The sequence below is a fragment of the Tachysurus fulvidraco genome, chromosome 2, assembly GCF_022655615.1.
Source record: "Tachysurus fulvidraco isolate hzauxx_2018 chromosome 2, HZAU_PFXX_2.0, whole genome shotgun sequence".
Lineage (NCBI taxonomy): Eukaryota > Metazoa > Chordata > Actinopteri > Siluriformes > Bagridae > Tachysurus > Tachysurus fulvidraco.
In genome coordinates, this window is record NC_062519.1 from 13,894,875 (window position 1) to 13,922,648 (window position 27,774).

Sequence of the window (27,774 nt, forward strand, 5' to 3'; positions counted from 1 at the left end):
ATATTTAAGTGCATTTAAAAAAGAAATAGAACTGTATACATGTATACAGTGTGGTCTCTATAACTAAAACAGAAAATAATGGAATCCTAGAAACTTTCCCTGTATTTTTTGGGAAAGCACCCACATAGGTTCCTCTTCTGGCCCATTACCTCGCTTTGCCCAGCCGTCTCGTTTTTTTTTTTTTTTGCTAAGTGACTCACTCTTTTGGGTAGAATAGGGCACTCCCATTCATCCTGGAGAGGGAGGCCCCATGCACCACGCCAAAAGGCATGCAGTGAAATGCAAATCACCCTCAGTATCGCAATATTTGCATGTCTCTAACACAGTGCTTTTGCTGTGCACCACGGCGGGGTGGGTGACTTCCCCGGAGCATTACGTAAGGGCTCCTGATGAGATGAGAGCTCAATTCTATTCTCATTTCCATCTTCATATCTTCATGCTCCCTAATTGTGACTGTTCAGGAAAAGATGCCAGATTGACCTCTAACTGACCCTTTTTGCTCAAGAGGCATTTATGCCTTTTTTTTATTACAAGGTATACTACGTGAGACTTCTTTGACAGTCACTCAGATGACCGGTTTCAGTTCATCCTTTTATGAAAATAAAAAAAACGTGATGAGAGCTTAGTTGAGAATTTTTCTACAGAAAATCTTAACTTCATGGCAGTGCCCTGCCCATATCGCAACTACTGCAAAACAGAAAACGGGCACTGCTGGTGAAAGGACACACTAGGCGTGATCCGTTCCTGCTTTTCCTACAGTGTAGCTTTCGACAGTGCTCAGCGCAAGGTGCATCTGTTGCCATGGCAGCCTATCCAGTCCATGTGCTTTGAATGAGTGAGAAGCCCAGACTGGTAAAGGAGGGGCAGCAGAAGCCTGAGATGCTCCTTGCCAGAATCCTTCTATAGACCTCCTGCAGATGATATTTTGCTTCCTGTGTAATTTTCATTCTTTCTTTCTTTTTTTTCCCAATCTCAGACAAGCGGCTTTGAAATGCTTCATTCTGATAAAGGCACTTCCCAGAACATGAATCATTCAACACGTGCGGTGTGGCTACGGAAATGTCACGTCCTCTGGATTTACACACACTCACACACACACACACAGATTTACCCAGATTTAAACATTGTCTTAGTATGACAGAGAAGCAGAATCATTTGTGACAAAACCATTTTTTCATTCCATTTCTCAAAATCTTTAATATTACAGATATTCCCGTAGAAACGTTTTTTTTTTCTGTGAAATCAACACAACATTAGCCATTATATAAGATTCTCTTGAGGTCGTCAGGTTCGTCATGCATGACTAAAGTACATCACTAGTATGAAAAAAGCCCTGTAAACATGAACACCGAATATTCATAAAACTGTGCGTGTGAAGAGAGCACAGAAATACATATTTCTGTCATGATTATTTGGCACACCTACGGTAAATATGTAGTACAATAGTAATCATAATGCGACAGTAAGGTTTTTTTTTTTAACTCCATATACCTGATCTAACCCTTGTCAGCTTAGAAACATCAAATGCATGAAATAGCAAGAAAAGGGGTTAAGGAGTTGAGTTTGAGGGTGGGAGAAGAGGGAGGGTATCATTGGGGTAGACCATGGTAATCCCTTAGTCAAGCTACATCCAGAACAAAAAGCATAAAAGGAAAATCACTATTTTCCTGTCATTCTCTATAAAACTTGCTCAGACCTCCAACACTGCAAAAAAAGGTATCCAAAGATTTAATAAATAGCCTTTTTTTATCTTAAATACATGGTGAATCTCCTTTTGAAATTCACCGTGGAAGAGAAGTTGACATTGCTATTTTACCATTAACATCATCAGCCAGCGACTCAGCTAAGCCTTGAACTACAGCTTGGGGAAGAAGATACTGGTTCAATGTTAATGGTACAATTTGCTCAGTCACTCTAATTGCTTCATTATATCCCGGTGGGACTGGCCGGCCTCGGTTAACAAGGCGATGCCCCCCTCATTGCACATAGCTCGAATAAAGTTTGGAAAACACAGTATTCCCTTCCCATTCCTGGGCCCCTTTCGTCCAGTTTCCCATGCATGCCCGCCGCATTGTCCATCAGCCATCCCTGTTCAGATGTAAAGAGGGTGTCGGAGAGCAAGAGAGTGTGACGTGCTTGGTTGCCGGATGGGAGAGGGGTTGCTTCTTTACAATGTCTTTGGGTACACACATCAAAGGTCAAGTGTCTTTGGAATCCGCTCACGCAGACGAAGACGACTTGTCTGCCGTCTTCTCCAGTGCTTCGGCATCACCGTCTTCCTCGACTGTTAAAAAGGCAGACAGGACAACAGTTGACATGGGGGTTTGGGGTTTGGATGCACTGCATGCTCATATGTCAGATTCTACTTCTCATTCTCTTTAGATAGATACTCGCACATGGATGGATTAAAGATAGACTTTAAAGACGCACAACCCTGTTTTATGTCTGAGTGATTAGGAAGACAGTGTGGATGATCCGTCCTGTCAGGGATTGAGGCAGAATGCAAACAGTGAAAGCGCTGGAACATGAATGGCGCACAAAGAATTGCGCACTAAACGTATGGAGCTCAGGAGGAGCGCAGGAACATGAACATGACAATATTATAAGATTTTTTTTTTGTGCGTGGCGCACAACAAATATCCGTTACCTCGTTTGCTTCTCCCGATCTGGCCAAGCTTGGGTGGTCGCTTGTTCTGGTTTCCGCTGAAGAAGTTGTTGGTGTCCTGCAGGCGACAGGTGAACGAGAGGTGATCCTCGTCGTCGCCGTCGTTGCCGTAATGAGCCATTTTCTCTTCGCTGTATGGCAGCACCTCCGACATGCTGAAAGCACGAAGCCAGGCGCGCAAACCGCAGCTGCCGTTCCGTTTATCCCTCCCTCCTTTCTTTCTCTTCGCGAGCGAGGACAAAAAAACACACGCGCACGCACGCACACACACACATAGACACACACACGCGCGCGTGCGGCAGCGAGCCTTTTCCCCGGACCGTTCAGCCTACAGCGCGCGCTCTCCGTCTCCTTCTCACTCGCGTTCTGACTCCCTCCCTCACGCTCTTCTGTCTTTCCGTGAGTGGCGTGGACGCCCCCGTAAGTGGGGCTTAAAAAAAAAGACACGAGCAAAGCAAAGCAAAAAAAAAATTTCTTTCAACAAAGAAAGACTGTCGGATTATTCCTTTTTTTCCCGTAGGGTTTTCCGAACGCGGACGAGTGTGCGCGCACGCGTGTGTATGTGTGTGTGTGTGTGTGTCAGTGCGCGAGAGCTCACAGGGGCTGGACCGTGGCGCTGGGGGGAAAAAAAAACACACACACACACACACCTGAGAATCGAATGCAAATGGGGAAGCGATGCAAAACAAAATCCCGGCGCAAGACTTTGTGTGTGTCGAGGGAGGGAGAAAGAAGCACGTCACCGGTGGCGCGTTTCACCCTGGAGACGCAGAAGCGCGCGGAGTTTCTGCTGTAATACTTATTTTTTATGTTTTTCAGGTATATATAAATACCACCTACCTTGTGTATGTTGGGTACGTTTTATTAGTCAAATAAAGACTAGCATATAAGACAGGTGCCCTTTAGACACGCACAATATGTTTCACTACCCCACCCAAACACACACACACACACACACACACACACACACACAAACACACAATCAGTAAGACCCAGCAGTCATTTCATCCACAGAAGCACTGATGGGACTTTTATTTATTTATTTATTTATTTATTTATTTATTTATTTATTTATTTATTTATTTATTTATTTATAACACAACCAAAAACATCCGTAGTCAAAAAACACCAAAGGGATGGAGGGACGCTCAGAATATTGGTGGATGTTATCCAAGGTATGAAGAAAGAATATGCTTCAGATTAAACATCACTGCACCATGCATATCCTCGTTCACATTTACTTCATCTTGTCCACCGACTGGAATATTTCTGGGAGGTGGGAGGAAACGAGAGTACCCTGAGGGAACCTATACTGATACAGGGGTAAAGATATGAAACTCTGCACAGATAGAAACTCATATTTAGATGAAACCAGAGATGGTGTTTAGTAAATGCTGGCACACCTGATACCAGAGCCACAATAAGATCTTATTAGGGCTCTTTTTATCATATGCATGAGAACAAAAGGGTTACATGTATCTACAGCTATATAGGTCTTATATATAAGATTTTACTACAAGGTTTACTAATAAAAATGAATTCACAAGCCTATACAGTCATTTGACATAATTTAGCAGCACAGCTGTTTCACTCTAACTGTACGGTAGATTCTGTATGATCAAGATGACTCATGCTGGAGTGAGCGTAGAGATGTATGACGCAAGCCTTGGTCCAAAAAGGCAGACGGCTGTTTACATTCCTGTGCTTTTTACTTGTTTTTGTAGTAGGATGGAGTGAGATATGATGCAAGCTCGAGGCCAGTGGAGTTTTTTGCATTTGTTTATTTTTGGATTATATGTCTGTGTAATCTTTCATGTAGTTGTTGAAAATAGCCCTGACTGATTTTAGGGAAAACTAACAGTCAAATCACTCACCATGACATGCATAAGGAAGTGAAAAGAAAATTTGAAAGCGAGATAGACTGAAAAAAATACCCTGCTGTGCAATAGAGCAGTGGCCGAGTTCTCCTCATTTATTCAGTAAACGGCAAAAAGGGTCCATCCAGATAGGTCGATATAGGCCTATTTTCTACTCTCTGCCTTCATTAGACCTGCTTTACTGAACAACAAATGATTGACTATGTTACTTTGACTGCATATTCAAAGGACTGCACCAGTTTGAACCGAACCGTGTTGAGGATATTTCAGAAAAATATTTCAGCAAAATACAAGCTGTTTGCAGGCTAACCAGGGCATTACGCATGACATAACAGGATTAAGCTTTACATTGAATCCTGAACCCACTGATTTCAGTGTAACAATGCTTTCAGTGAATGGATTTCAGCTTGGCGAAAGAGTGACAATAACGGCTTTGTGACACGTATGAATAAAAAAGGTGTGAAAGGTTGTTAACTCTGCGTCTTACTATCTACAGCTACTATCACTTGACACCATGATATCAAGTGCAGGCAGCGAAACCAGAAACTCTTCTTACTGCTGCCAGCTTCACTAAAAAAGCAGCGCTGACACACCCAATCTCACTGGATCTACAGCCATCCAAGGGGAATTTAGAATTGTAAGTCATCTATCTCAGTTCTTTCATTCTGGTGTGTATTTCAACTTATTCTGTGGCTTATTAATATTTCCAGACACGCTACAATATTTGCCATTTTTTATTTGATTGATTCGCTTTCAAAAATAATTGTTACGAAGCCAAAGTTTATAGCATTGTACGAAGACGCTGTCCTCAGTAATCAGTTACTCAAAAGTGATGTAGCATATTATAATGTTGTACAGCTGTAACGACAAATAGTAGGTATGTATTATGTATGGCGAATGGTTTTTGTTTAATTTTTCACACTGTTTTGTCAGGTACTCTAAAACTGCTTTACATTTTTAAGATATTTACTAGTCACATGATCACATTCTGTATATTCTATATGTTAAACTAGCCATGACTCAAAGCAGATTTTGAGAACAGCGGATATCTGTACTTGTAGCATCGTGTCAAGGACCTGTAGACGGCACGGTCTATCCACCTGCGGAACCTGGACACAGCCGTGTAGACTCCTGGAGAGCCGGCATCCTCACAGACGTTTCCCCAGGAGGCGAGCCCGTAAAGTCGTCCGTCACACACGAGCAGCTCTCCAGAACCCCACTAGAACATCACAACACGCCACGTTGTAGCTTTTATTGCTTACATGACATCAGCTTCTCCAATCATATAAATATTTGTATGTGATGATGTATTCCATCATCAAACACTAAAATCCTTTCCAAATTGGTATTTCAAGTGCATGTGTAAAAAGCTTGTTACAAATATAACAAATTTTGATTTGCAAATGAACATGATGATGTAGGCAACATCGCTAAAGCCTAGATAAGGACCTGTTTTTCTGCATTTCTTCATTATGTTTACGTCATCTTATCTGGAGTAGACACTTCAACATTTCTTTTTCTTTTTATCAAAATCTGATGCCAATACATCCTTACGTTGAGTCCAGTCGCCTCAAATTATGATTACAAGAACAAATAGATATTTTATGCTCTGTCTTAAAATGGCCCAAACCCTTTAGGCCAGATACCTTGCATGCCTTCTTGCCTCCAGTACTGATGCCAGCACAAATCATATTGTTTGTAATGCTTCCATTGATGGACTTGCTGCTATTACACTTAGCTGTCGAGATGATGGGCAGAGTTACGGAGCGAAGCGTAAGGGGGCTGCTGCTCCCGCCCTGGATTGTGGAACCCCAACCGGACATCTGACACAGCTGACCAGGCAGCATTCCTGTGTTTTGTTTGGGAAGATGAGCCAGGGAGACGTACCTGTTCAGCTTTATTGGAGCCCGGAGCTAAAGCAAACATAGAAAGGGTGTAGAGATTAGAGCCGGGCATCTGGTTTATTCTCAGGCATTTAATCACAGCATCCTTCTGGTTAGGATTAGAGATAATATTTACACTGGCACTGCTACCGATTTAAGTAATATACTGACAGTTGGTTATTAAATTTAATATGCTGGCCTATTTTAATCTTAAAAGCACCAGTATATTACCTTTATTTATGATCATCACCTAAATTAAATAATGCTATTATTGGATTAAGAACAGGAAGTTCAATATGTTCATAGTGCCAATATTTTCTATGAAGTACATATTTAATATGAACAATGAACATATTCACAATACATTACAATTCATCCATTATAGACAATTATACTTCAGCTACTAAATATTAATCTTTTTTATGCATGTATGAATTCTTATTCACAATATAAGGTATTATAAATGGTACAACAAATTATAATCACCAATGGCAAGCAAATTCAAGTGCATCATGTTATGTAAGCATAGATGCATGGACTACTGGCTCTGTTTCCCAGATACAGTATTGAATTTATAAACACCTTTTGATTATAATATAATAATAAAAAGAAAAAGAAAAAACAATAATTCACACTTATGAGTAAAAAAATGGAAAACTTTAAGTTACATTGAAAATCAGGACAGGATTCAGTGGGTCTTATATAAAAAAAAATGATGTAATATTTTTGCTATTAGCAATATAGTGTTCACAATGGATTATATTCGTTGAGCCAAAGTGCAAAGTATATAAAGTGCATAATTATAACTAGATATAAAATGCATTATAAATACTTAATAACATGTTGCATATTCACATATTATTAACATTAAGTGCAACTAAAAGCTCTATACGTTAAAGAGCTGTACCTTAATGAGCATGATGTCTGCATTACTGGTGCTCTTGTTGTACAGTGGATGAGGTGTAATGGAGTGTGGCTTTGAATACTGCTCCGTCCCTTCGTACTTGCCAAGAATGTTGTCTCCGGCCACTATCATCATCTGATCCACCCTGAGTGCAAGACATCTGCATCTCATACATGATAAATTAGTGTCACATCTGAATGTCACTACAGGACAGGGACACTCAATTCAAAGGAGGTGTGATGGAACTGTTCGCTTATATAGGCCACTTAATCAACCTTTTGTTGCCAGGGACATTTTAGGTGCATAAAAAAATTGCATATGGTGAACCTTTTGGTAAACTTCAGGACAGAGGATCTTTCCGGTTTTATTGGTAAGACGTCAACTTAACAGTACAACTTAACAGCTTCGCGTCACGCCACCACGTCGTTGGTTATTTTCCTGTCAGCATGCACTATTCTTTGTTATTCCTTACTCCTCTTTATTCTTCACCACTCTCTCGTAAAACCGATCCATCAATCATTCAATGATCCTACTGTAAGTCCCTACTTTAGCAACCAAGTACTCGATCAATAATTTTGTTAATAATGGGTTTAGAACCAGGAGAAAGGTTTTTGTCTTGATATTATTATTTTTGACATTAAGCTTTCAGCAATAGTGACTGTACAGAAGTATCAGTTACCTTCCTGCAGTTGATTCGGGTGCCTACTGAGACACAGTGAGCCTGTATGGAAGGTTTGGTGCAATGAACTGTATTCAAAACTGCAGATAAGACTTTGCCTTTTATTGTGAAACACAATAATGACACATCAAGGTTACCCTTCTTATGGTGTGCCAGTGTTCCCTGTTTTTTTTTTTTTTTTGGCTTGAGGGTAGGTGCTTGGCCTGAGACTTTGCATCTCTTCCATGCCATGATTCAGTGCATCGTTTTCCAAACAACAAAAACTGAGAATATTTTGCTAAGTAAAGAAGAAGGGACTCACTCTGTATTACAGTGTGCCGCAGTGAGGACCCAATATTTATGCACCAGGGATCCTGCACAGAAATGCTGTCCTTTTGGCGTTTGCAAAGACACAACATATTTGACTGAATGTGGTGATGGTGCATAATCACCAGCTCTCTCGCTCTGAAAGAAATCTTGACCTGGTAAAAAAAAAAAAAAAAAATGAACAGATTGCATAAGATTTATAGACCTTTCAGGCATCACAGATGGCTTATCTGAGACAAGAAAAAAATACCTCAGAGAGAAGGATAACAACAGATTTACTCTCTGTCTAATGAGAAATAAGACTGAATAAAACACCAAAAGCACAAGTGCAAGTCATTGTCCTTGCTTGTGGGAACTAAAAGCTTCAAGGGATCTATAAATGTCAACTGTCAGTCTGAGGGATCCTGTATACCCAGAATGTAAAGACAAACATCTTATAAATGACTGGCATTGATGATAATCATGTTGCACTAAAAAGATGAGGCACATTACATGTGGGAAGAAAAAAAACACACAGAAAGAAACTATATGTCTTATAGAACAAATTACAGAGCACAGACTACCCCATTAATATTAAAATAAAAATGTCTTGGACAAAGAGTTCAATTCTTGTTCAGGCACCGTTTCATTTCAGTACTTTTATAAATATTTAAGTACTGTAGGCCTTTTCACATCTGCCTAAATACACAAGTCAAAAATGCCTAGAAAAGTCGACATTGATTAAAAATCTGCTTACCGCTGGCTATGAAGAGCTTCAGAAGCACAAAGGTCCAAAACAGAATCCTGGGCATGACGGAGACAGAAGGCTATTAGTTGTGATACTACCTGGTTAAACCTGGATAAATCTGAAGAACCAGCTCTGAACTCCAAAAGGGAACCACACCAGAAGCTGTCTACATGTGTCTAAGGTTCCTATTTCAACTTGGCAACAATTCATGCTTCACTGAGGCAAATTAGTGTGTTTTCTCCTCTATTTCACTCACCTCTTTGACCCAGCAAACGGATATAATGATTGTATTGTTATGGTGAATAAAAATATGTAATGAAAAGATCTTATATACTTATATACTTTTATATGAAGCACTTCCCAGAACACACAGCGTAATATTTTCTGTCAAGTGCTTCACTGATTAGTATTTTCTGGACTGGGTAGAGTACATGAAGGGTACAGAGTGTACTGTATAATATACAATATGTAAGCGATATTAAAGGTGGTGTTTTTAAGATGCAGTTTGCAATTTTAACAGAAATGTGCACTTATGCCTCTCCAGACATTTATATCAGACATTTTTTAATTCATAAATGTGTCTTTGTTTTGGCTCTCCTGTCACCGCTGCAGTCCTGCCTGTTTCATCTGTTCTTAATTAGTGCTCGATTCATTTATTTATCCTTATTTATTTTTGTCCTGCATTTTTATATTATTCAGTTCCAAGCCTTGTTTTTTCTGTTTCCATCTCAGTCTGTTTGTTCGGCCTGGATTATGGATTAGTCCAGTTTACGGTTTCTTTGACCTATGACTTGCTTCTGATTTGCACAAATGAAAAACATGCTGTTTACTCACTTGCCTCATGCTTCTTGACTCTACACAACATTTTCAACTGTGTTTTATCATTTAAAAGGTCTAGAAGCATTAGAAGCAATTTCACTTGCTTTAATGATTTCACATATAGATTTGAATTATTTTAGTTATAGCTTCTTCTTCTACTTGCGGCTGTTCCCGTTACGGGTCACCACAGCAAATCATCAGTTTCCACTTAACTCTATCCTCGGCCTTCTGTTTCTCGCACCATTTACCTTCATGTCCTTATTTAACACATCCATATATCTCCTCTTTGGCCTTCCTCTTGACCTTGCAGCTCCATCTCCAATATCCTTCTACCAATATAACCATCTCCCTTCTCTGTACATGTCCAAACCATCTTAATCTATCCTCTCTGATCTTGTCCCCAAAACAGCCAACCTGAGCCGTCCCTCTGATGTGCTCGTTCCTAATCCTGTCCATCCTCGTCACTCCTAAAGAGAACCTTGACATCCTCATCTCTGCTACCTCCATCTCCGCCTCATGTCTTTTCCTCACTGCTACAGTCTCTAATCCATGCAGTATAGCTGCTCTCACTACTGTCTCGTACACCTTTCCTTTGATTCTTGCTGACACTTTAGTTATACGATTGAATTTATTTGCCTGTCCTTTTCTATTTATGTACAGTATCCAGTTAGACAGATAATCAGTGGAGGTTCAATATGGTGGTCACCTGACAACCAACATTTGTCATTAATTTGTTCCCAACAAAGAATGACATCAAGGTCAGTTCAGAAAACACTACCACATCATATATACTCCACATCCTCTATATGGATATATTACCCATGGTAAATCCAACCTACACTTGCCTCTTTGTGCTGGCGTGTCTGCTGTATTTAAGCTCCTGGGTTGTAACATGGTTTGGAAAGACATCCTGTCCCGGTGTGGCTATCTGCCCCAGGGAGAAAGCGTAACAATGCCATATAATGTGCACTCACTCTGTAGAACTGTTTAAAGAGGTCGGTGAGAACGAATGAACACAGGAATACAAGCACAGAGAGATTATAAACTGATAACACAGTGAGAAACGGTCTGACCTTTGATCAACATAATCTAGGTGTATCGTCTGACTAGTGATTGTGTATTAGTTCAAGGAACTGGTTTAATTAATCTGGAGTGGTACATCAAAAATATCTTCCTCCAGAGTTCAAAATAGCCAATCTATGCTATTTCAAATGTCTTAAACATTAAAATTACATCAGTATAATGGTTATTGTTATAGTTCTGCCAAATCACTGTGTCCATGATTATCTTAGCCACAGACACATTAGAGAGTATTAACAGTTCATTAATAAAGGGACTCCACCACAACTATACAAATCGGTCAGGGCTGACGCATTTCTTACTATTGTCTGGATGTGTGTTGAGGGAATAATACACATGGAGAGTTATTATACCTAAGGGATGGATGCGGTTACAGTATAAAAACCAACTGGAGGTTCTCAGTGTCACCAGTGCTGAAGGACCTGCTATTCCTGTACTGTACTTGCCCCAGAAAATGTAAGTACTATTACTGATATTGTAATAAATATTTTTTAATAGATGATTTAATAAACTACTGTACAAATTGTGTGTAAGATTGATGGTTGATGGTTTCTCATAGATGATTTTTTTTTAAGGTTGAAGAACTGCATTGTGTATTCACTGCTTTTTGTCATTTCCAACATGCAAGGTAAAGTTTCCATGACTGATAATGTAAGGCAAACCTATCTAATCCAAAAACACTGCATTATACACCCAAACTAGATTGTTTTCTAACGTATTCAACTCTAACCTTATAAATTATCAACTGTTTATACGATATAGAATAATAATAATATTTATTTAAATCTCCGTGGATATCTTTGTGTCTTCGGTTTGGTCCTGAGCTTGGATTACTCTCTGCATGATCGTTCACTTGTTCATTTTTCAGTAACTGCTCTATCTAGTCGGAGTTGCAGTGGATCCAGTATAAATCCCAGGAACACCGTACACAATGCAGGATAGCATACATTTTCACACACAAATTAATTTTTCAATCAAATCTATGAATAAATTATCATCATTTAAACCCATGCAAATACCATGTGAAACTCTACTCTGGGCTCAGGCTTGAACACAGAGCCATGGAGCTGCACTGCATTTCACTGCACTGGTAGGTCGATTGGCTACATTAAATTGAACCCTGTGAATGAGCGGTGCTACGGTTCATTTGTTCACTCACACAGTGTTCCTGGGATAGGCTCTGAATCTACCGTGACAGTTGTTAAAGTGGATACTGAAGATGGATAAATAAATCTAACTACTGGCATGTTGATGGAATCATGAACCAGACATTAGAGATTCCAAGTACTCGAATTCCTTCTCCTCATAGATCCCATAAAGCAAAGGATCATCGGCGGCCTAGAGGTTGAGCCCTACTCCATAAAATACCAGGCGTCACTACAGTATAACAGCCAGCACTACTGTGGAGGAACACTTATTCACCCACAGTGGGTGGTGTCTGCTGCACACTGCTGGAAGCCGTGAGTACTGCGGCCAGGTCAAATCGGCTTTAATGCAGCTGACAACACTCTTCTTGATTCTTTTACATGTCTAAATCAGAGCATAAAACTTGACCAAACAACTAACAAATAAAATCTCTGATCTGCAGAAACTATTTGATCAAAGTCGTGCTGAATGAGTATGATCTTTTCAAGAAAGAGGGAGTGGAGCAGGTGTTTAATGTCTCCAAAACCCTAGTCTACTACCTGTACAACTACAGGACATTTGATAATGACATCATGCTCCTCAAAGTAAGTGAAACTAAACATCATTTAGTTGCCCTGGCTTTGTACCAGTTTAACTTAGATTAATTTAACTAAGTTTTAATTTTTTGATTAGTTTTTCCTAGTGGGATTTTACCTTGAACTTCAGGGAAACCTGTAGGTGTTGTCGAGATCAGAAACTGCATTCGATGAAGAAAGTAAATAAAATTTGCACTTTCTTAGGTTAGTTCCTCTTATGTGTTGTTCTATGTGAGGATTTATGTGGAACTGCAGTGGGTTTCCATCCAGGCTCCATCTAGAAAAACCCCACCCATATATACTTAGTATGGAATTAAGAATTCTGTACCATACACTTTGTATGACATCTATCCAGGCAGTCAAGTGGAAATATCCTAACAATATAAAGCATTGAATTTCATAAAGGACTCTTTTTATTTGTGTTTCTGAACTCAGTACACCTTTGTGTTAGTGGGCTGAATGCTGATTAGTTGACTCAAGTGTCTTGAGAGCTGAAAAGGCAAAAAACAAACAAACAAACAAACAAAAAAAAAACGCCAACTTGTTCAGAGCTTTCATTTAGCTATAGGGCAATTATTGTATGAAGCTGGTGAACTGTTTTAAAGCCTTTCTCATGGGTCTAACAGAATCATTCTGGCAGACTGAGGATTTTAACTTTTCAGTTATAGGTACAGAATCATTGCTGTTGCTCAAGTGGTTAAGGCTACTTGGTTGTTGATTGGAAGGTCAGGGTTCAAGCCCCAGCACTGCCCAGCTGCCACTGTTGGGCAATTGAGCAGGGCCCTTAACCCTCCCTGCTCAAGGGGCACTGCATCATAGCTGCCCCTGTGCACTGACTCCACCCTCTTCATTTGGAATATGCGAAGAAAATAATTCCACTGTGCTCTAATGTACATTTGGTGAGAAAGGCTTCTATGCCCCAATTTCATTTGTACGAATCCTCCCCTTTCAAAATGTCCCAGTGATGCAAGTCAAGTCACTGTGATGGTTTAATCTGGCATAACAGTGAGGAACAGTTCAAAGAAAAGAAACCATACTGATAAGTGCATTGATATTGTTGATTGACCTTAAATGTGCTCTTCGATTCTTACCAGGAGAGAGCTGTTATTTTAGATGAATGAGCTAATAAATGAATGAATGCCTTTGCTGTTGTGTGTTACAGCTTGAACAGCCAGCTGACCTGAACAGTAACGTGCAGCCGGTTAAGATGCCGAGCACAGACACCCCACCAACCTTCGGAGGCATGCTCTGTGTAGTCAGCGGCTGGGGTGTCACACAGGTCTACAGCTACTATCTGTCCCCCGTGCTGCGTGCTGTGGATGTACAGATCATTCCCAACTGCCAGAACTACTATTTGTACAGAATAACAGACAACATGGTGTGTGCCGGCTCTCCGCTGGGAGGAAAAGACTCGTGCCAGGTAAGTCAAGAAAATTAAAAACCTAAGGATGGACTCCAGGCACCAGATGACCCTGTGTGGATGTAAAATCTAGAAACAGACCATGAAAGACATTGCCAAAGCTCTGGAACCTCGTATAGGCTTGAAATAGATGAGACTATTACTCTACAGTAGTTCATACTAATTGTTTAACCATGTTTAATGAAGAGATAATAATAAAAAAAAATTGACGAAAAAATAAAAACGAACAATTGGATATAGACACTCAACGTCAGTGGTACCACAGCAGCATGTATCTAGAGTTTCAAGCTTTACATCCCTGTAAGAACTTGTGATGTATCTCTAAGTGTCTTTCCATCAGAAATGCTTTTATATAATATATAATATAATTATATATTGTTCTTAGGAAATACCAAAGGGGAACCCTATTTTATAATACAGGTTGTACGTTACTATGCAAATTAGACTGTGGTGCAGTGGGTAGTTGCTTCCTCTTAGCTCCAGAGTCATGGATTAGATCTGGCTGTGAGGAGGTTCAAATGTTTTTCTTTTTTTTAATGGGGGTTTTCCAGTTTCCTCAAAACAACCCATACAAGATGACACATGGACAGGCCACACAAAACTTCCTCAAGGGTTATAAGGGTACATGTATTCATATTCAGTAGACTGGGGGTATTCTCTCCTTATACGCACTATTCCTGGAATCAGAATAAAAGTGCTACTGAATTTGAAGAAATGACTGAATGACAAAAACATATCAAAATCATTTCCCTTGGTATCGGTCATACAGGTAGGACAGACGCATAGTATCACTGACCATGAAGCAAATCCTTCCTTGTAGGTGAATGAACACAGTCATTCAGTACTTAAGACCTTATGGGATGCTGGACACCATGATATTTCACTTTTTTTTTCTTTTTCATGGCAGGGTGACTCAGGTGGCCCTCTTGTATGTAACGGCTACCTCGAAGGCATCGTCTCCTGGGGTATTGGCTGTGCCAGTCCATATTTCCCTGGTGTCTACACCAAGGTTCGTAACTACATCCGCTGGATCAACTTGACCATTGATGCCAATAGGGACTAGACTGTTTTTTCTTCCTGCAGCTTTTTACAGAAAGAAGTGACATATCAAATACATAGTGCCTGTGAGAAGTCTGAGACACAGCGCTTTCTGGTATTAATAAATTAGATTGGGGTCTGGGAATAAAGTAAAATCAGACCAAAATGCAAAAGGTAAGGTTGTAATGTGTGGGAAAGTTTGCATATTCTGGGCATATAACAAAGAATGCGAGTTAAAAACAAGACATTTAATGCATTAGGTCTTGTGTGTTTCTTCATTATTAGAAGTAGCTTTCTTCCATTTTTGTTGAACACTGCTAAACACAGTGCTAAGCAAGTGAAAAGGCATAAAAGTTGTTCTTAATCTATTCTTACATATTTTTCAAGCAATAAAATGAGAAAAAAGTATTTGACAGAGGCTTGAAATGAGTAGACACTTTGTAATGGGTTTAATGGTCACATGGGTTGGTTTTATAATAGGAAATACTAGATCTGTTCATCAATATTCATGATATTTTCATTTTCTAAGATGTCCATTTATACAAGTATAATATACAATGTTTCCCATTTGAAAACCATTGAGTGCACAAACCTTTGCAGCCAGTGGCGTATACACCTAGTCAAACCACCGAGAGGTGAAGAGGACAATACAAGCAACGAACAGTCGGTTTTCACGGTTGATGTGATGGAAGCAGGAAAAACGGGAAAGCGTTTGAGGCTTTGACAAAAGGGCAAAATGTAATGGGGAGACAACTGGGCCCGAACTTGTGGAGTGCTCCAGATATGACAGTTATAAAAAGGTGATCAACTGGTTCTCTAATTTGGTTTGGATTTGTTAGAGCGAGAGGGAAAAACAAACAAAAAAACATGAAAATAAAGGAGGAACCAATTTACAGCCAGAATGTCAGTTTGTGGTGATCCTCCTGTTTGTGTTGGCTTGTGAATTGAATGACAACCTTTTTATGTTTGCTAATAAAATGTCTACCTTGCAAAAAAGGCAGAACACGACTGCGAGGTCATATAAAATGCCTGTAGCTGAAATATTTTCATTGGAAAAAAATTGGAAGAATAAAATGTACTGTTTGTTATTATCATACCACATTGTTGTGTTTGTACAGAAATCTATATAGTCATATTACAAACTAACTGGGAAGAAAGTACAAACAGCTTAGAATCCAGGGATATTTTTTTACATTATTAATATTATATTATGTTAAAATAATATTATTTCCCATTTTGAAGAGCAAGTTGATTACATGACAATTTCACACAAAACATCACTGTCATCCCTCAGTGGCCTTCGACTTTGATGTGGTTATGTAAAGGCACTCTGGGAAACATGGATTTGGGGGTGGAGAAGGAGGAGAGAAAATACTAGAACACGGATTGGCTATATGTCAACTCAGGGAGATTCTGAACTGAGACATACAGTAGCTGAGACAGTCAAAGGATGCAAAAGGGAAAAAAAAGGAAAGGCAGGCAGACACATACCCACATCAAGACCACAGAACCGAATGGATGACCTACAAGGGAGATGTGAACTGGTACACGGCTTGATGACAGGCTTGAAGATGAACTCCTCGGGGGTAACGGGGCTGATTCGACGGTCTCTGGAGGCTAAAGAATTTGCATATTGTCCCTACAGCATGTTCAGAGTAGGGGCTGCAGTTCTGACCCATGACGGCAAAGTGTTCACAGGTGAGAGGAAGCAATTATAACTAATTACTAGCACTTTATGGAAATTTTGTTCCAATCTAATTATATATATATATATATATATATATACATATACATATACATATATACACACACACACACACACACACACATATACACTATTTATATCTATTTATTTCAAAATCCCAGAATATCTATAAAAACGTACATTATGCCTTTGTCCTCTGTCTGTGCACAAAATCAACAGATTCTCAGTTCCTCAAACTGTTAAATAATATATACAGTATAATGTTATTGGTTACATAAGAAATTTCAAGGCAGCTCTTAAGCATTGAAACGCACTCTGAGCATATCCATAATTTACAAATGTTTAAAAAAAAATCTCAGACCTCAGACCATTTCATGGCAAAAGATAGAAAGATTATGAAAACATTTAATATGTGTCCACTCACTATCCATCTGACGGTGGAGGGAGAGGACGTACTGTACTGTCTCTGTGTTCTAGAGAGAGCGAGAGAGAGCGAGAGAGAGAGAGAGAGAGAGAGTTTCCCAGTCTTCATGATCACATCATAACAATGATTAACAATGTGTGCCATTACATTCCAGTCCTGTTTTTGACAATCAACAGAAAATGAATAAGAACAGTGAATTGTTTACGGTCTACAACGTAACAACTGACTTGCAGTTTGTTTGCTCCAAGTATAATCATTCATTCAAGTACAATCAGAAATTCATATGAATTCGCAAAACATAACACGGTGCGATTGCTCAGTCTTGACCAGCACTTTGATCTCAAAACAGGTTTGTTGTCAACAAAGTCTGACCAGGCTTGAACTGAAAGGCGATTCCACCCTGACTGATCGGAGGGCCGTAGACTGTGTCAAATATTTACAAACTTCCATTGCTGAGAATGGCTGCATTTTAGCATCTTATTAGCTATGTGATTGGAACACGTGATTGGAATTCCAGACTTGACTATTGAAAATTCAGAACTTTTATAACACTTTGATAGCTTTCTAAACCAAATATGACAATGCCTTTGTCCTCTGTATACATAATCAATAGATTCTCAGTGCCTCAAACTGTAAAATAATATATACAGTATATTGGTTAAATAAGACATACCAAGGGAGGACTGCCATGCAGCTCAGAGAGAGAGAAGGCCAGAGAGAGAGAGAGAGAGGTAGACAGAGAGAGAGAACTTTCTTTCACCTTCATAGCTTTCTAAACCAAATAAGACAAGAACAAACTTATCTTTGCGACTATGATTTCCCCCCAAAATAGGCTGCAATGTTGAAAATGCCTGCTATAGCCTGGGCATCTGCGCAGAGAGGACTGCCATTTCGAAGGCCGTATCAGAAGGATACAAAGATTTCAAAGCCATCGCAATAGCCAGGTATAGCATCAGTGGTTCTTATGAAATGTTATTACATAGCCAACTGTTTAAGCAGCAGTTATTTACAGTACATCTGACCACCTTGCTTTGATTTGCTAGTGATTTGTGTGAACAGTTCATCTCCCCCTGTGGAGCGTGTAGGCAGTTCATGAGGGAAGTAAGTTCATTTCAAGTTAAGTTTATTCTTTGAACGTGTACAGTAGGAATACACAGAAATGACTGGAACACGTGATAGAGCGTTTTTCTCCTCCCCAGTTTGGCGGCAGCTGGGTGGCGTACTTGTCCAAACCGGACGGTACGTACGTGGAGATGACGGTCGAAGAACTTCTGCCTGTGTCTTTCGGACCGGACGATCTGACGAGGAAGAAGGTGCACGCTATTCCAAATGAGTGTTAGGATCGTCTTTCTTTAAGCCTCGGTGGAAAAAAGATTCTTCTGTTATTCAACACTTTCCAAGGATTAGGAGAAAAGTAAAACATGCAAAATTAAAACACTTCTGGTGCATCTGGTGGTTGATCATGAAAAAAAAGGGTTTATTATTTTGGTGCTTACTTGTAATATGATCTTGTGACTGTAATATAATCTTAAGTCATGTAATACGACCGTGTTTTAAAAGTTGTAAATATAATCGTGTGTAAAACGTACATAGAACGTATTTAAGATACATGCTGTATAAGTGCGTGTTAAATAAAGTCGAGACGATCCGATACTCAAGCTGTCTTTCATCAATCTGAAGCTGAAATCATTTGTAATTAAAAAGAATGGGGGTCACCTAACAGAGAACTGTGCAAATAGTTGCAGTAAAATAAATAAACAAATAAATAAACTGCTTCTCTTCCATTTCTCCCCTCAATAACACGTCCCACAGCAATTTACCGAGAATTTCCACGTTATTTTATAGAACGGACATCACGTTTCCCTTCAGAAAGAAATGCCTCTGAAACTAGTTCATGTTATCACTTACCTTAGATCAGGTGTAAAAGGTTTTTCCATGAGACAGAATTTTTTCCCTTCTCAGATAAGACAACGAAGACTCCGTCTATAAAAATTTAAATGGAAACCTCCATCTCAATGATGTGCCCTAAAATAAATGTATCAAGACTTTCTAACCAGTGTGCTGTGCTACACATCTCAGATAAAGACAGCCTGTAATGTGTAGACTTTGTGTAATGTTTATTTAAATAAACAGTACGAGTAAGACATGGAACAAACGATGCAACTTCTTATAAATTAAATATCTAACAAATGCTTTGAGGTCAAGACACACGCATAAAATAATAATAATAATAATAATAATAATGTATACATATATATATATTACTGTTATGAAGTGGCTCAATAATTACACTGGTTTTAAAGTATTTTTGGATTATGATGACGTTTTAAGTGTAAACGAGAGGAAAAAAAGTGAGAAATCTTTAAGAAACAAACACACAAAATGCTAGAAATCAAAGCAAAACATGACAAATGTGAAGCTTTTTTTTCATGCAAGCAAACACATTTCACAATCACACGCACACAAAAATGGAGAAGTAATAATGTTATGAACAGAATTTTTTGCTCAATCAGAAGAGCGTTCGTCACCTGAATGATGTTAGTGACCTATCACAGCTTTGTACGAGCTGTCGACTAACAAAGCTACACACACCGTGGGCATTTCGATTACTTGTATTGTTAATGCATTCAGTAGTAAACGATGATCGAGACGTGTTTCGTTAAAGGAAAATAAAGGACAGATCATTTCTCTATTCTCAGTACACAAAGTGCCAATTTGAATATATCCCCAAAATGGCCTTTTTTTGTTACATAGCTCATATCTCTACAAAAAACAGGTGGCACTTGATATGACTCACTTATATGTATACATGCTTTCATCCTGACAGGACTTTCCTGTCGTCTGTGCGTGAACGGGTCGGTGAATGTTCCTACAGCGTAAATCAGCAGCTAAAATAAAGTCCAAGGACTTTTTTTTCTCCACATTGTAAATAACATGGTTGGTAGTGCAACCCCTGCTGGCAGCAAAAAGCATGTACCTGGTGCTGCCATGAGGGTTAAAAAAAAAAAAAAAAGCCAGTGCATAACCAGAAGAATCAAGAACACATACTACACACAGTCTGTACCGGGGTTCAATTCCCAGGCAAACAGTATGAACTCCTTCTTTCAACAACACAAAAAAGTCACACTGTGGAGTCCAGACCTGATATTTAAGATTCCCACAAGGTTTCAATCCCACCTCTTTATATTTTGGGGGTAGTTATGTGCAGATCAGGCCAGGCAGGAACATGGAGTCTGGGCAGCGTGCCCTCCGTTAGCTTCTCCATCCATAGGTTCAGCCGGTCCAGCTTATGATGGAGTTGTACAGAGTCATCCTCGGCCTTGGTGAGCGTTGGTCTGAACAGGCAAAAGTATTTTTTATGGCCATTAAGGGCCAGCACGTGGCCGGTGTAACACGGTTTACAGGAGGATGTGCCCTCTTCTTCCTCATTTTCTGAAAGCCTGGCAGAGGGCACCAACCGCAGGAGTGAGTCCATCCACTTACTGTGCTTATCAGTGTTTAAGAAAGAGTAGTGAAGAGTCTGGGATCTGAGAAACGACACAATTAGAAACGGATTGGAAAGTATTTTATAAAACGAAAATCTACCACATAAACAACAAAGCCTGACGTTCAGAAGTTGCCGGCGCGTGATATGCATCCTGTTAAAAAATGTAATTCGCTTCATTTCAAATAGTTAAAGCCTAATGGAAACACATCAACAGAAGATTATTATTGATAAAATGAAAATATTTGTTTGTTCATGCTCCGTTTTGTGCCATTAAATGTGGTGCAGGTATTCAGAGCCTCACCCTGAGAACGAGTACACTTCCTTGGCAAACTTCTTCAGCAGGACCTGTTTGGACGCGTCTGTGAGCACCAGCACCACGTTGATGTGTCCCGGCTTTAATTTGACCAGATTGCTGGTGTAGGTCATGTCTGTCAGCTCCGTCACTTCCACAAAGTTCTTCTTTGAAGGACGGCTGAAAAAAAGAAATAAATATAAAGGGGATGCTAAATCACAGAAGTTTTTTTAAATTTATATTTATGGATACTAAAATCCTCACGTGTATAATATGCACGATAGAGATGTTTCTCTTTTGTTCGTTTTAAGCCCATTTCATTTGAAGAAAAGGATGAATAAATCTGTCTCACCTGGATGTGTTTTCTGTATCAGAGGAGCTCCCTGCTGTCTTTGGGGATTCTTTAGCCTTCCGCTTGGCCGTTTTTTCCTCTGAGTCACTGCAAATTGGTTGAGTTTTAAAGTGAATTCAAGGCCAAGTTACACTGCGAAATGTCAAAACTTGTAGTGATGTCCCGAGTGTGTTTCAAGCTCCTACCTGAAAGCCTGAATTATGACGGTGCCAAAAAGAATGAAGAGAGCAGAGAAGATCAGAGACACGATGGGCATCACCTCTCGCCTGGGGGAGACAGAGAATCTAATCTGAATGTTGGAGTATTTTACAGCAAAGTGCCAGCTCCTTATTTTTAATGCTCCTAAACTGGAAGCTTGCTTCTTCTATCTATTCTATCTCCAGCTTTCATCATCACCCGAACATCACAACCCCGTTTCGTTATAACATTCACGACTACGATCGAGTGACAAAGAGTGAATCCTGAAAATTCTCCTACTTACCAGTTTGAGTAGAGAAGATCAAAGCAGAAATGAGAAAGATAATCATAGGCATCGTTCACCCACCGGATCAGAAACATCTGCAGTGAAGAGAATGAGAATTAGAAATGACATTAATAGACAGATGAATCCTGTTTACACTGTAGAACAAATCGAAATTATTTTTTTATATAATGGCTTGGGTCTGAAGTTTTTTGATAGATTTGCTGGTACATACAGGTTTGTTGTCATCTACTGAATGAAACGCGTCACAAACTTAACAAACGATAAAATAGCAAGTTGCTTTTCAACACGATAATTTAGTTGGCCAATGTGCAATTATGGTCCTGTCATGTACAACTCTATGCTGATGCTGACACATTTATATCTTAAAGTTTTCCTGCTCAAATATTATATCCTTTATATTAGGAAAGAGTAAGGGACTACACCAAATCTCGGAGTTTTATCAGTACTGCGGGCGTAAATCCTCATGGGAAGAGGTCCTGTATGCTATAAGGCTGAGAGACTCACTGAGGCGAGCTCGTTGTTGAGTTCAGGTAGCATGGCGTCATAGGTGAGAAAGGTCGGGTCTCTCTGCAGGAGCTCCAGCTGCTCATGAAGGCGGTGCTTATCGTCGTCACTCCCGTTCCAGCCGCCAGTCATCGTCCGGTACAGCACCTTGCCTGTGGTGCTTCGCCTCTCCAGAATGATCACCTAATAGATGCGGTCAGAGACACACAGATATATAATGTAAACATAGCATTAATACAAATAATAAATCGGAACACTGAATCAACAATTTGTGTGCGTTTGCCTCTGACCTGGGGAGGCCTGACGTCTTGGGTTTTGAGCAGCGCATCACAGAGAGGCTGCTGCTGCCTCTGATAGACGTAGGCGAATCGCACCACCTCTTTATTGTTCGAAGCGGCAAAGTCGAAGAAGGCGTCATTCACAGACACGAACGTCTCATCCTCCCCAGTGATGAGTAAGACACAGTATCTGGGAGGATAAAAGAACACATTAGTCACCTAAGATGTTCCGTTGAAAAGACACTAAAATGTTTGGATTTCAGAATTCTCTGGTTTGAAGTGCAATCTGAAGATGCTTCACGAGAGCAAAAAAAATTTTTTTTTTTTTTTAAAACTACATGTATCAGTGAGGCTGTGAAATTCTTCACAAGGTCAGAAGCCAGCATTATTGGATATAGCAGATGGAGGATTTGTTATATAATATGAAAATCCTCTAAACCCAAAGGAACAAAAAACAAGAAAAAGCAGGCCTTCTTACTTCCGACGGCGGTGGAACTGTTTGACTGGACACAGCTCGTCAAAGAGCTTCTGATTGACCAGTCGTGGTACCAGCAGGAAACGGTTGCTAGAGACAAACTCATCGATGGTTTGCTTTTTTATTCCCCTGGACTGAGTGTAGAAAACCAGAAAGCTTTATTAAAACATGTACGAAAGCAACAGGGTTACATCGAGAGCGTAAAAAAAACCCCCCAAAGGGTCATTACCTGTATGACGTCTGCAGGTTTCTCAGTGTTCTCTTTAAACAGCAGCATGGTGGGAGCGTACATGTTGATGCTGAACTGCTTCTGGATACGTGTGGTCTGAGTTTGATCTACGTAACCAAACCGCATGAAGTCTCGATATGCAAAGGCAGAGAGCTACAAGCAGAGCAACAAAATAGGGGTTTGTCCTTCCCACAAACATTGCTGCAAAGAAGGCAAATACTAAAATAAAAAAAGAAAAAAAAAGAAAAGAAAAAAAAAGAAAATGTAACTAAAAAACTAAATAAATAATAAAACAGAGTGCCTTATATGAAAGTCCATAAGAAGAAGAAAACAACAAAAACAGGCACGTAGAATTATTTGTTTTAACTGATGAGTAGGTTAACACTTAATAATTAAAGATTTACTATAAGATAGATATTTCATATTTTTAAAAGATTAAAATAACAGTTTACCTTGTAAAGTAATGGTGCTGAAAGAGCAGCGTCAAACAGCAGGACGCTGGGTTTGTTCTCTTCCCGCCAACCGTTCAAAAACTGTAGGTAGTTATCATCTGTCACCTGACCAAAAAAACAAACAAAATCCAAAACAAACAAAAAAAAAAACACATTGAGAAGTGGGTAGTTTTTGCCCCTCCATTCTAACCCAAGCATTTCGAACGATACACATCACAAACGTGCATACGTTCTGACATACGAGTTTTCCATCTAACCTTCTCTATTAGCTTATGCGGCAGCAAGCTTTCCACAAACTGCCTCAGGTTCTCTCGGACCACAGCGTTGTGGAAGAAGGTCACTCTGCCGTTGATGAGCACCAGAATGGATGGAGCGCCACGAGCTCCCAGATGATTAGCTAATCGCTTCTCGTAACCGACATCCACAACGCCAATTCCCACACCTACAACCAAAGAAGAGTGGAATGTATAAGAAAACATACATTAAGCATAGGGGTGGGGGTGGTGGAGAAGACAAAAAAACAAAACAGAGGCTTTAACAACTAAAAACGTTTCCTAAATGTAAAGTGAGTGATTTTAAAGATTTTCTCTTTAGTGAATTACATTAAGCTGTTCTGAAGCTCAAAATGGAAAGCTTCAGAGCTTTGTGAGCTGACAGGCAACATGAAATCACAGGTCAATAGTGACACCTCCAGGTCCAGACTGGTATTGGATGTTGGTGGTCTAGGAACAGCTTTTTAAGCCTTTCTTTGTTATACAGTTTAATATAAGAAAGAAAACATGACAGGATGATCTGTCCAGGGAAATTTTTAGCAACAAGTGAAAGTTTTTCTGGAGACACACACTCCAGTTACATGTAATAACCACATCACCAGGCTCTCTATTGAGCTTGTCATATTACAGAAACCTGAAACCTCACTGATGGTTACAAAGAACCGACAACGGAGACTCCTTCCATAAATATTAAATGCATGGATGCTTACTAATAACACCACCTTAAGAATACTAATGTTTTCTTTTATTGATTTATTATTAGCCTTAGATTATGTGGAATTTATCACTTGAATTACAGCAGGAACTACTGTCAGAGCTGCTGTACTAGAAAACAAATCAATATCTTATCAATCAGTGGGATTAATTACAGTTGACTTTTTTTTTATTTGAAATTTTCACAACACCCACCCAGTGGCTCCAGCTCCTGAATGGTTTCCTTCCAGACGGGCTCGATATGGATGCAGCTGAAACACCACTCTGAGGTAATCTTAATCAGGTAGGGCCTTTTAAAGCTATCGGGCTCCACTTCTTTCATATACTTCTCATACTGAAGCAGGTGCTTGCTGTCTGTGAAATCTCGAGTGGACTGCGTGAAACGAAAGAACGACTGATCGAAGTAAAAGCTGTCCTGGAAGTGTCGAAAACCATGCGGGGCCTGGTTGTGGTGTTGATTCTCATCGGTCTGACCGAACTGATCGTAGTTTGCTCTGCGGTCCTCACTCGACAGGATCTTGAAGAACAAAATATGGTTCACAGGAATTAGCCATGGCTTAAGACATTCAATACTAACAAGCTTTGCCTAAAAAAATCTAAATGTGTATTTAATGAGTTCCAGGGTATAATACATATATAGGTACAACAAAGACTGCAACCTCGTAGGCTTTAGTAATCTTGATAAACGTGTCCTCTGCACTTGGATCTTTGTTCTTGTCTGGATGCCTATAATAAAGCAAAGTGCATTCTAAGCACTTATGAGGTGCAAACGTTGTTACGTAAAGCATTACAATTAGAAATCTATTTGTCCTCATGATTACTCACCACTCCTTGACAAGCTGCTTGTAAGCCTTCCTGATTTCAGCCTGACCGGCGTGTCGAGACACTCCGAGCACCCTGTACGGATCGAATTCGGAAGCTGAAGCATTTCCCAAAACAAGCAGGACAACAGCCAGACAGATCAGAAGGATCAGACGGGACTTGGAGAGGACGCCCATCTTCTCACACTCGGAGAGGCCGCCTAGACAAGAGAAAGCGAAACAGAATAACGTCATATGTAACGTTAGTCATGTGAACTGCAAGTGTAAAAGGAACACAGTGGTGTGAGATGCAAGTGAAACCAAACACATACAGAGCGAGCCGGTCAAACTAGTAGACCATCTTTCTCAGTCATCAGTTATTTTTCTTCCACCTTTTAAAATGTTTGAGAGCTTTAAGAAAAGATTTATAAGTAAGGTGGATGAGAACTGACCACCTGGCAAAGATGCTAGACTGTTTAGACTTTAGACTGTTTATTTTTCAGCATTTTTTTTCCTTTACTGAAAAAACAAAAACAAAAACCATCAGCAGGGTGTTCACACTTCTGAAATAGGTCAAAGAAAGTGAAATTAAGCTGTCAAAAAGCCAGCCATGTTTACGAGCTGAGATGAAATCCTCCTTTAGGCGTTTCAATGACTGCAAAAAAAAGCTCCTTGTATTATAAACTTCTTTGTATTATTCAACCACAAATAATCAACACAACATACACTATAGTGGAAATTAAAAATAAAGACCAAATAGTAAATATAGCGAATATACATTTGTAAATAACATACTGGCTAGCATGCTAGCTAAACATGATGCTAACATGCTAACTAAAGAGATGAGACATACAAGATAAATTTCAACAGCGCGACACCAGACGATATTAAATATAATATCAATCAATGGTACAGAACTACTCACAAAACCGTCAAATGGATCAAATGGATCTATCAGCATTAAAACACAAACTCCATGGGCAGGTCCCGTTGCTAGGCTAGCATTTTTCTCAGTAGCACTTCCGGTTCCGGTGAGTACTCAGGAAAACTCTTGGAAATAAGAACACTGACACAGTCAGGGAATGAGGTGCGTTTTAATACAAATAAAGATATAAAAGTAAAAATAAAGTAAAATAAAATGTAATTAAATTAGATTAAATTAATTTAAATATAAATTAAAAAGCAAATAAAAAGAAATTAAATTAACTAAAATTAAAAATACAATGAAATTAAATAAAATTTTAATTTAATTAATTTAAATAAAAATAAAGTAAAATGTAATTAAATTAGATTAAAATATATTTAAATTAAATAAATGAAAAATAAAATAAAAATAAATTAAATTGAAATAAATTAAATAAAAAATTCATTCATTTAATTTAAATAAAAATAAAATAAAATAAGAATCAGAAATAAACTAAAATAATATCCCAATGTATGTCTTTTACAAATGTACTGTATAGTATTTTGGCATTCTTCTCATTTATTTTGGTATAAGCTACATAAAAAATATTTATTTAAATATATTTACTTTAGTGTGGTGTGCATTTCGTTCCAGGTTTTATATCATTATTATGGTATTCGTTTAAGTCAGCTCATATATATATATATATACACATACACACACACGTCTGATATAATTACTAAGAAAGAAAAGTTACAGCTACAAGTGTCTGCTTTAAAATATCGCATATTTATTTTGCTATTTTGAAATTGTCAAATTATAATCTGGAATGTATTTTCTTTAAAACATAAGAAACTACACCGTATTTTATAAATAAATAAATAAAAAAGCCTTTGCAATTGAATCTCACACATAAAAATTCATGCATCACTAAAAGTTTGGCTCTGATAGAACCTTTGGTTAATTTATGCATTTCAGTTAAGAAAAATACTTAAAGACAAATGCGTTCTTCCATGTGAATCATCTCAGATACTATTTTGTAGACTGATGTATGTAAATCTATCAAGAAACTCATTTCTATTATCTGCTGATTTGAGCTAAATGTGTGTAGACTTTCTTCCTCAGTAAACTTTATCATGATGCAGTTTTACAGATGAACCTGGTATTCATACAGATTAATTGCAAAGAATTGGTTGGTGTGAAATTGCACGCTGCCTCGTTCTCCATGAAGTCTATATGGTAGAAAGCATAAATCAGGCACAAGGATCCATGCTGCTGGCTCT

The 27,774-nt window shown here is 39.0% G+C and overlaps 5 protein-coding genes across 10 annotated transcripts; 2 read left to right on the top strand and 3 right to left on the bottom strand.

The window, feature by feature from the left end:
• Window positions 1-1,177: 1,177 nt before the first annotated feature.
• Window positions 1,178-3,332, bottom strand: camk2n1 (calcium/calmodulin dependent protein kinase II inhibitor 1). Its single transcript, XM_027176299.2, has 2 exons — window positions 2,648-3,332; window positions 1,178-2,284 (listed from the first exon to the last, which is right to left on the bottom strand). The coding sequence occupies exons 1-2, from the start codon at window positions 2,817-2,819 to the stop codon at window positions 2,220-2,222; spliced, it is 237 nt and encodes a 78-aa protein (XP_027032100.1). The 5' UTR covers window positions 2,820-3,332; the 3' UTR covers window positions 1,178-2,219.
• Window positions 3,333-3,725: 393 nt separating this feature from the next.
• On the bottom strand, window positions 3,726-9,198 carry si:dkey-33m11.7 (trypsin). Of its 4 annotated transcripts, XM_047804731.1 has the most exons (7): window positions 9,051-9,198; window positions 8,440-8,469; window positions 8,310-8,361; window positions 7,333-7,474; window positions 6,189-6,455; window positions 5,598-5,761; window positions 3,726-3,934 (listed from the first exon to the last, which is right to left on the bottom strand). In XM_047804731.1, exons 1-7 carry the CDS (start codon window positions 9,103-9,105, stop codon window positions 3,832-3,834), a joined length of 813 nt encoding a protein of 270 aa, XP_047660687.1. In that variant the 5' UTR covers window positions 9,106-9,198; the 3' UTR covers window positions 3,726-3,831. The 4 variants fall into 4 exon arrangements, with proteins under 4 accessions (XP_047660687.1, XP_047660684.1, XP_047660671.1 ...); XM_047804728.1 differs by having other exon boundaries at window positions 5,643-5,761; window positions 7,333-7,489; window positions 8,310-8,469; XM_047804715.1 differs by having other exon boundaries at window positions 7,333-7,489; window positions 8,310-8,469.
• A 1,266-nt stretch (window positions 9,199-10,464) lies between these two features.
• On the top strand, window positions 10,465-16,232 carry si:dkey-33m11.8 (trypsin). The gene is made up of 6 exons (XM_047810072.1): window positions 10,465-11,396; window positions 11,516-11,568; window positions 12,250-12,400; window positions 12,529-12,670; window positions 13,824-14,081; window positions 14,989-16,232. Exons 1-6 carry the CDS (start codon window positions 11,305-11,307, stop codon window positions 15,142-15,144), a joined length of 852 nt encoding a protein of 283 aa, XP_047666028.1. The 5' UTR covers window positions 10,465-11,304; the 3' UTR covers window positions 15,145-16,232.
• Window positions 16,233-16,532: 300 nt separating this feature from the next.
• cdab (cytidine deaminase b) lies at window positions 16,533-18,901 on the top strand. The gene is made up of 4 exons (XM_027176432.2): window positions 16,533-16,817; window positions 18,081-18,192; window positions 18,292-18,349; window positions 18,448-18,901. The coding sequence occupies exons 1-4, from the start codon at window positions 16,634-16,636 to the stop codon at window positions 18,586-18,588; spliced, it is 495 nt and encodes a 164-aa protein (XP_027032233.1). The 5' UTR covers window positions 16,533-16,633; the 3' UTR covers window positions 18,589-18,901.
• Window positions 18,902-19,343: 442 nt separating this feature from the next.
• Window positions 19,344-26,657, bottom strand: dnajc16l (DnaJ (Hsp40) homolog, subfamily C, member 16 like). 3 transcript variants are annotated; one of them, XM_027176428.2, is made up of 15 exons: window positions 26,513-26,657; window positions 25,613-25,808; window positions 25,447-25,513; window positions 24,983-25,304; window positions 24,059-24,243; window positions 23,802-23,906; window positions 23,350-23,502; window positions 23,124-23,254; window positions 22,658-22,835; window positions 22,368-22,550; window positions 21,861-21,937; window positions 21,565-21,645; window positions 21,380-21,466; window positions 21,037-21,207; window positions 19,344-20,775 (listed from the first exon to the last, which is right to left on the bottom strand). In XM_027176428.2, exons 2-15 carry the CDS (start codon window positions 25,783-25,785, stop codon window positions 20,430-20,432), a joined length of 2,259 nt encoding a protein of 752 aa, XP_027032229.2. In that variant the 5' UTR covers window positions 25,786-25,808; window positions 26,513-26,657; the 3' UTR covers window positions 19,344-20,429. The 3 variants fall into 3 exon arrangements, with proteins under 3 accessions (XP_027032229.2, XP_027032230.2, XP_027032231.2); XM_027176429.2 differs by lacking the exon at window positions 26,513-26,657 and adding an exon at window positions 25,920-26,418; XM_027176430.2 differs by lacking the exons at window positions 25,447-25,513; window positions 26,513-26,657 and having other exon boundaries at window positions 25,613-25,754.
• Between the last annotated feature and the right edge of the window lie 1,117 nt (window positions 26,658-27,774).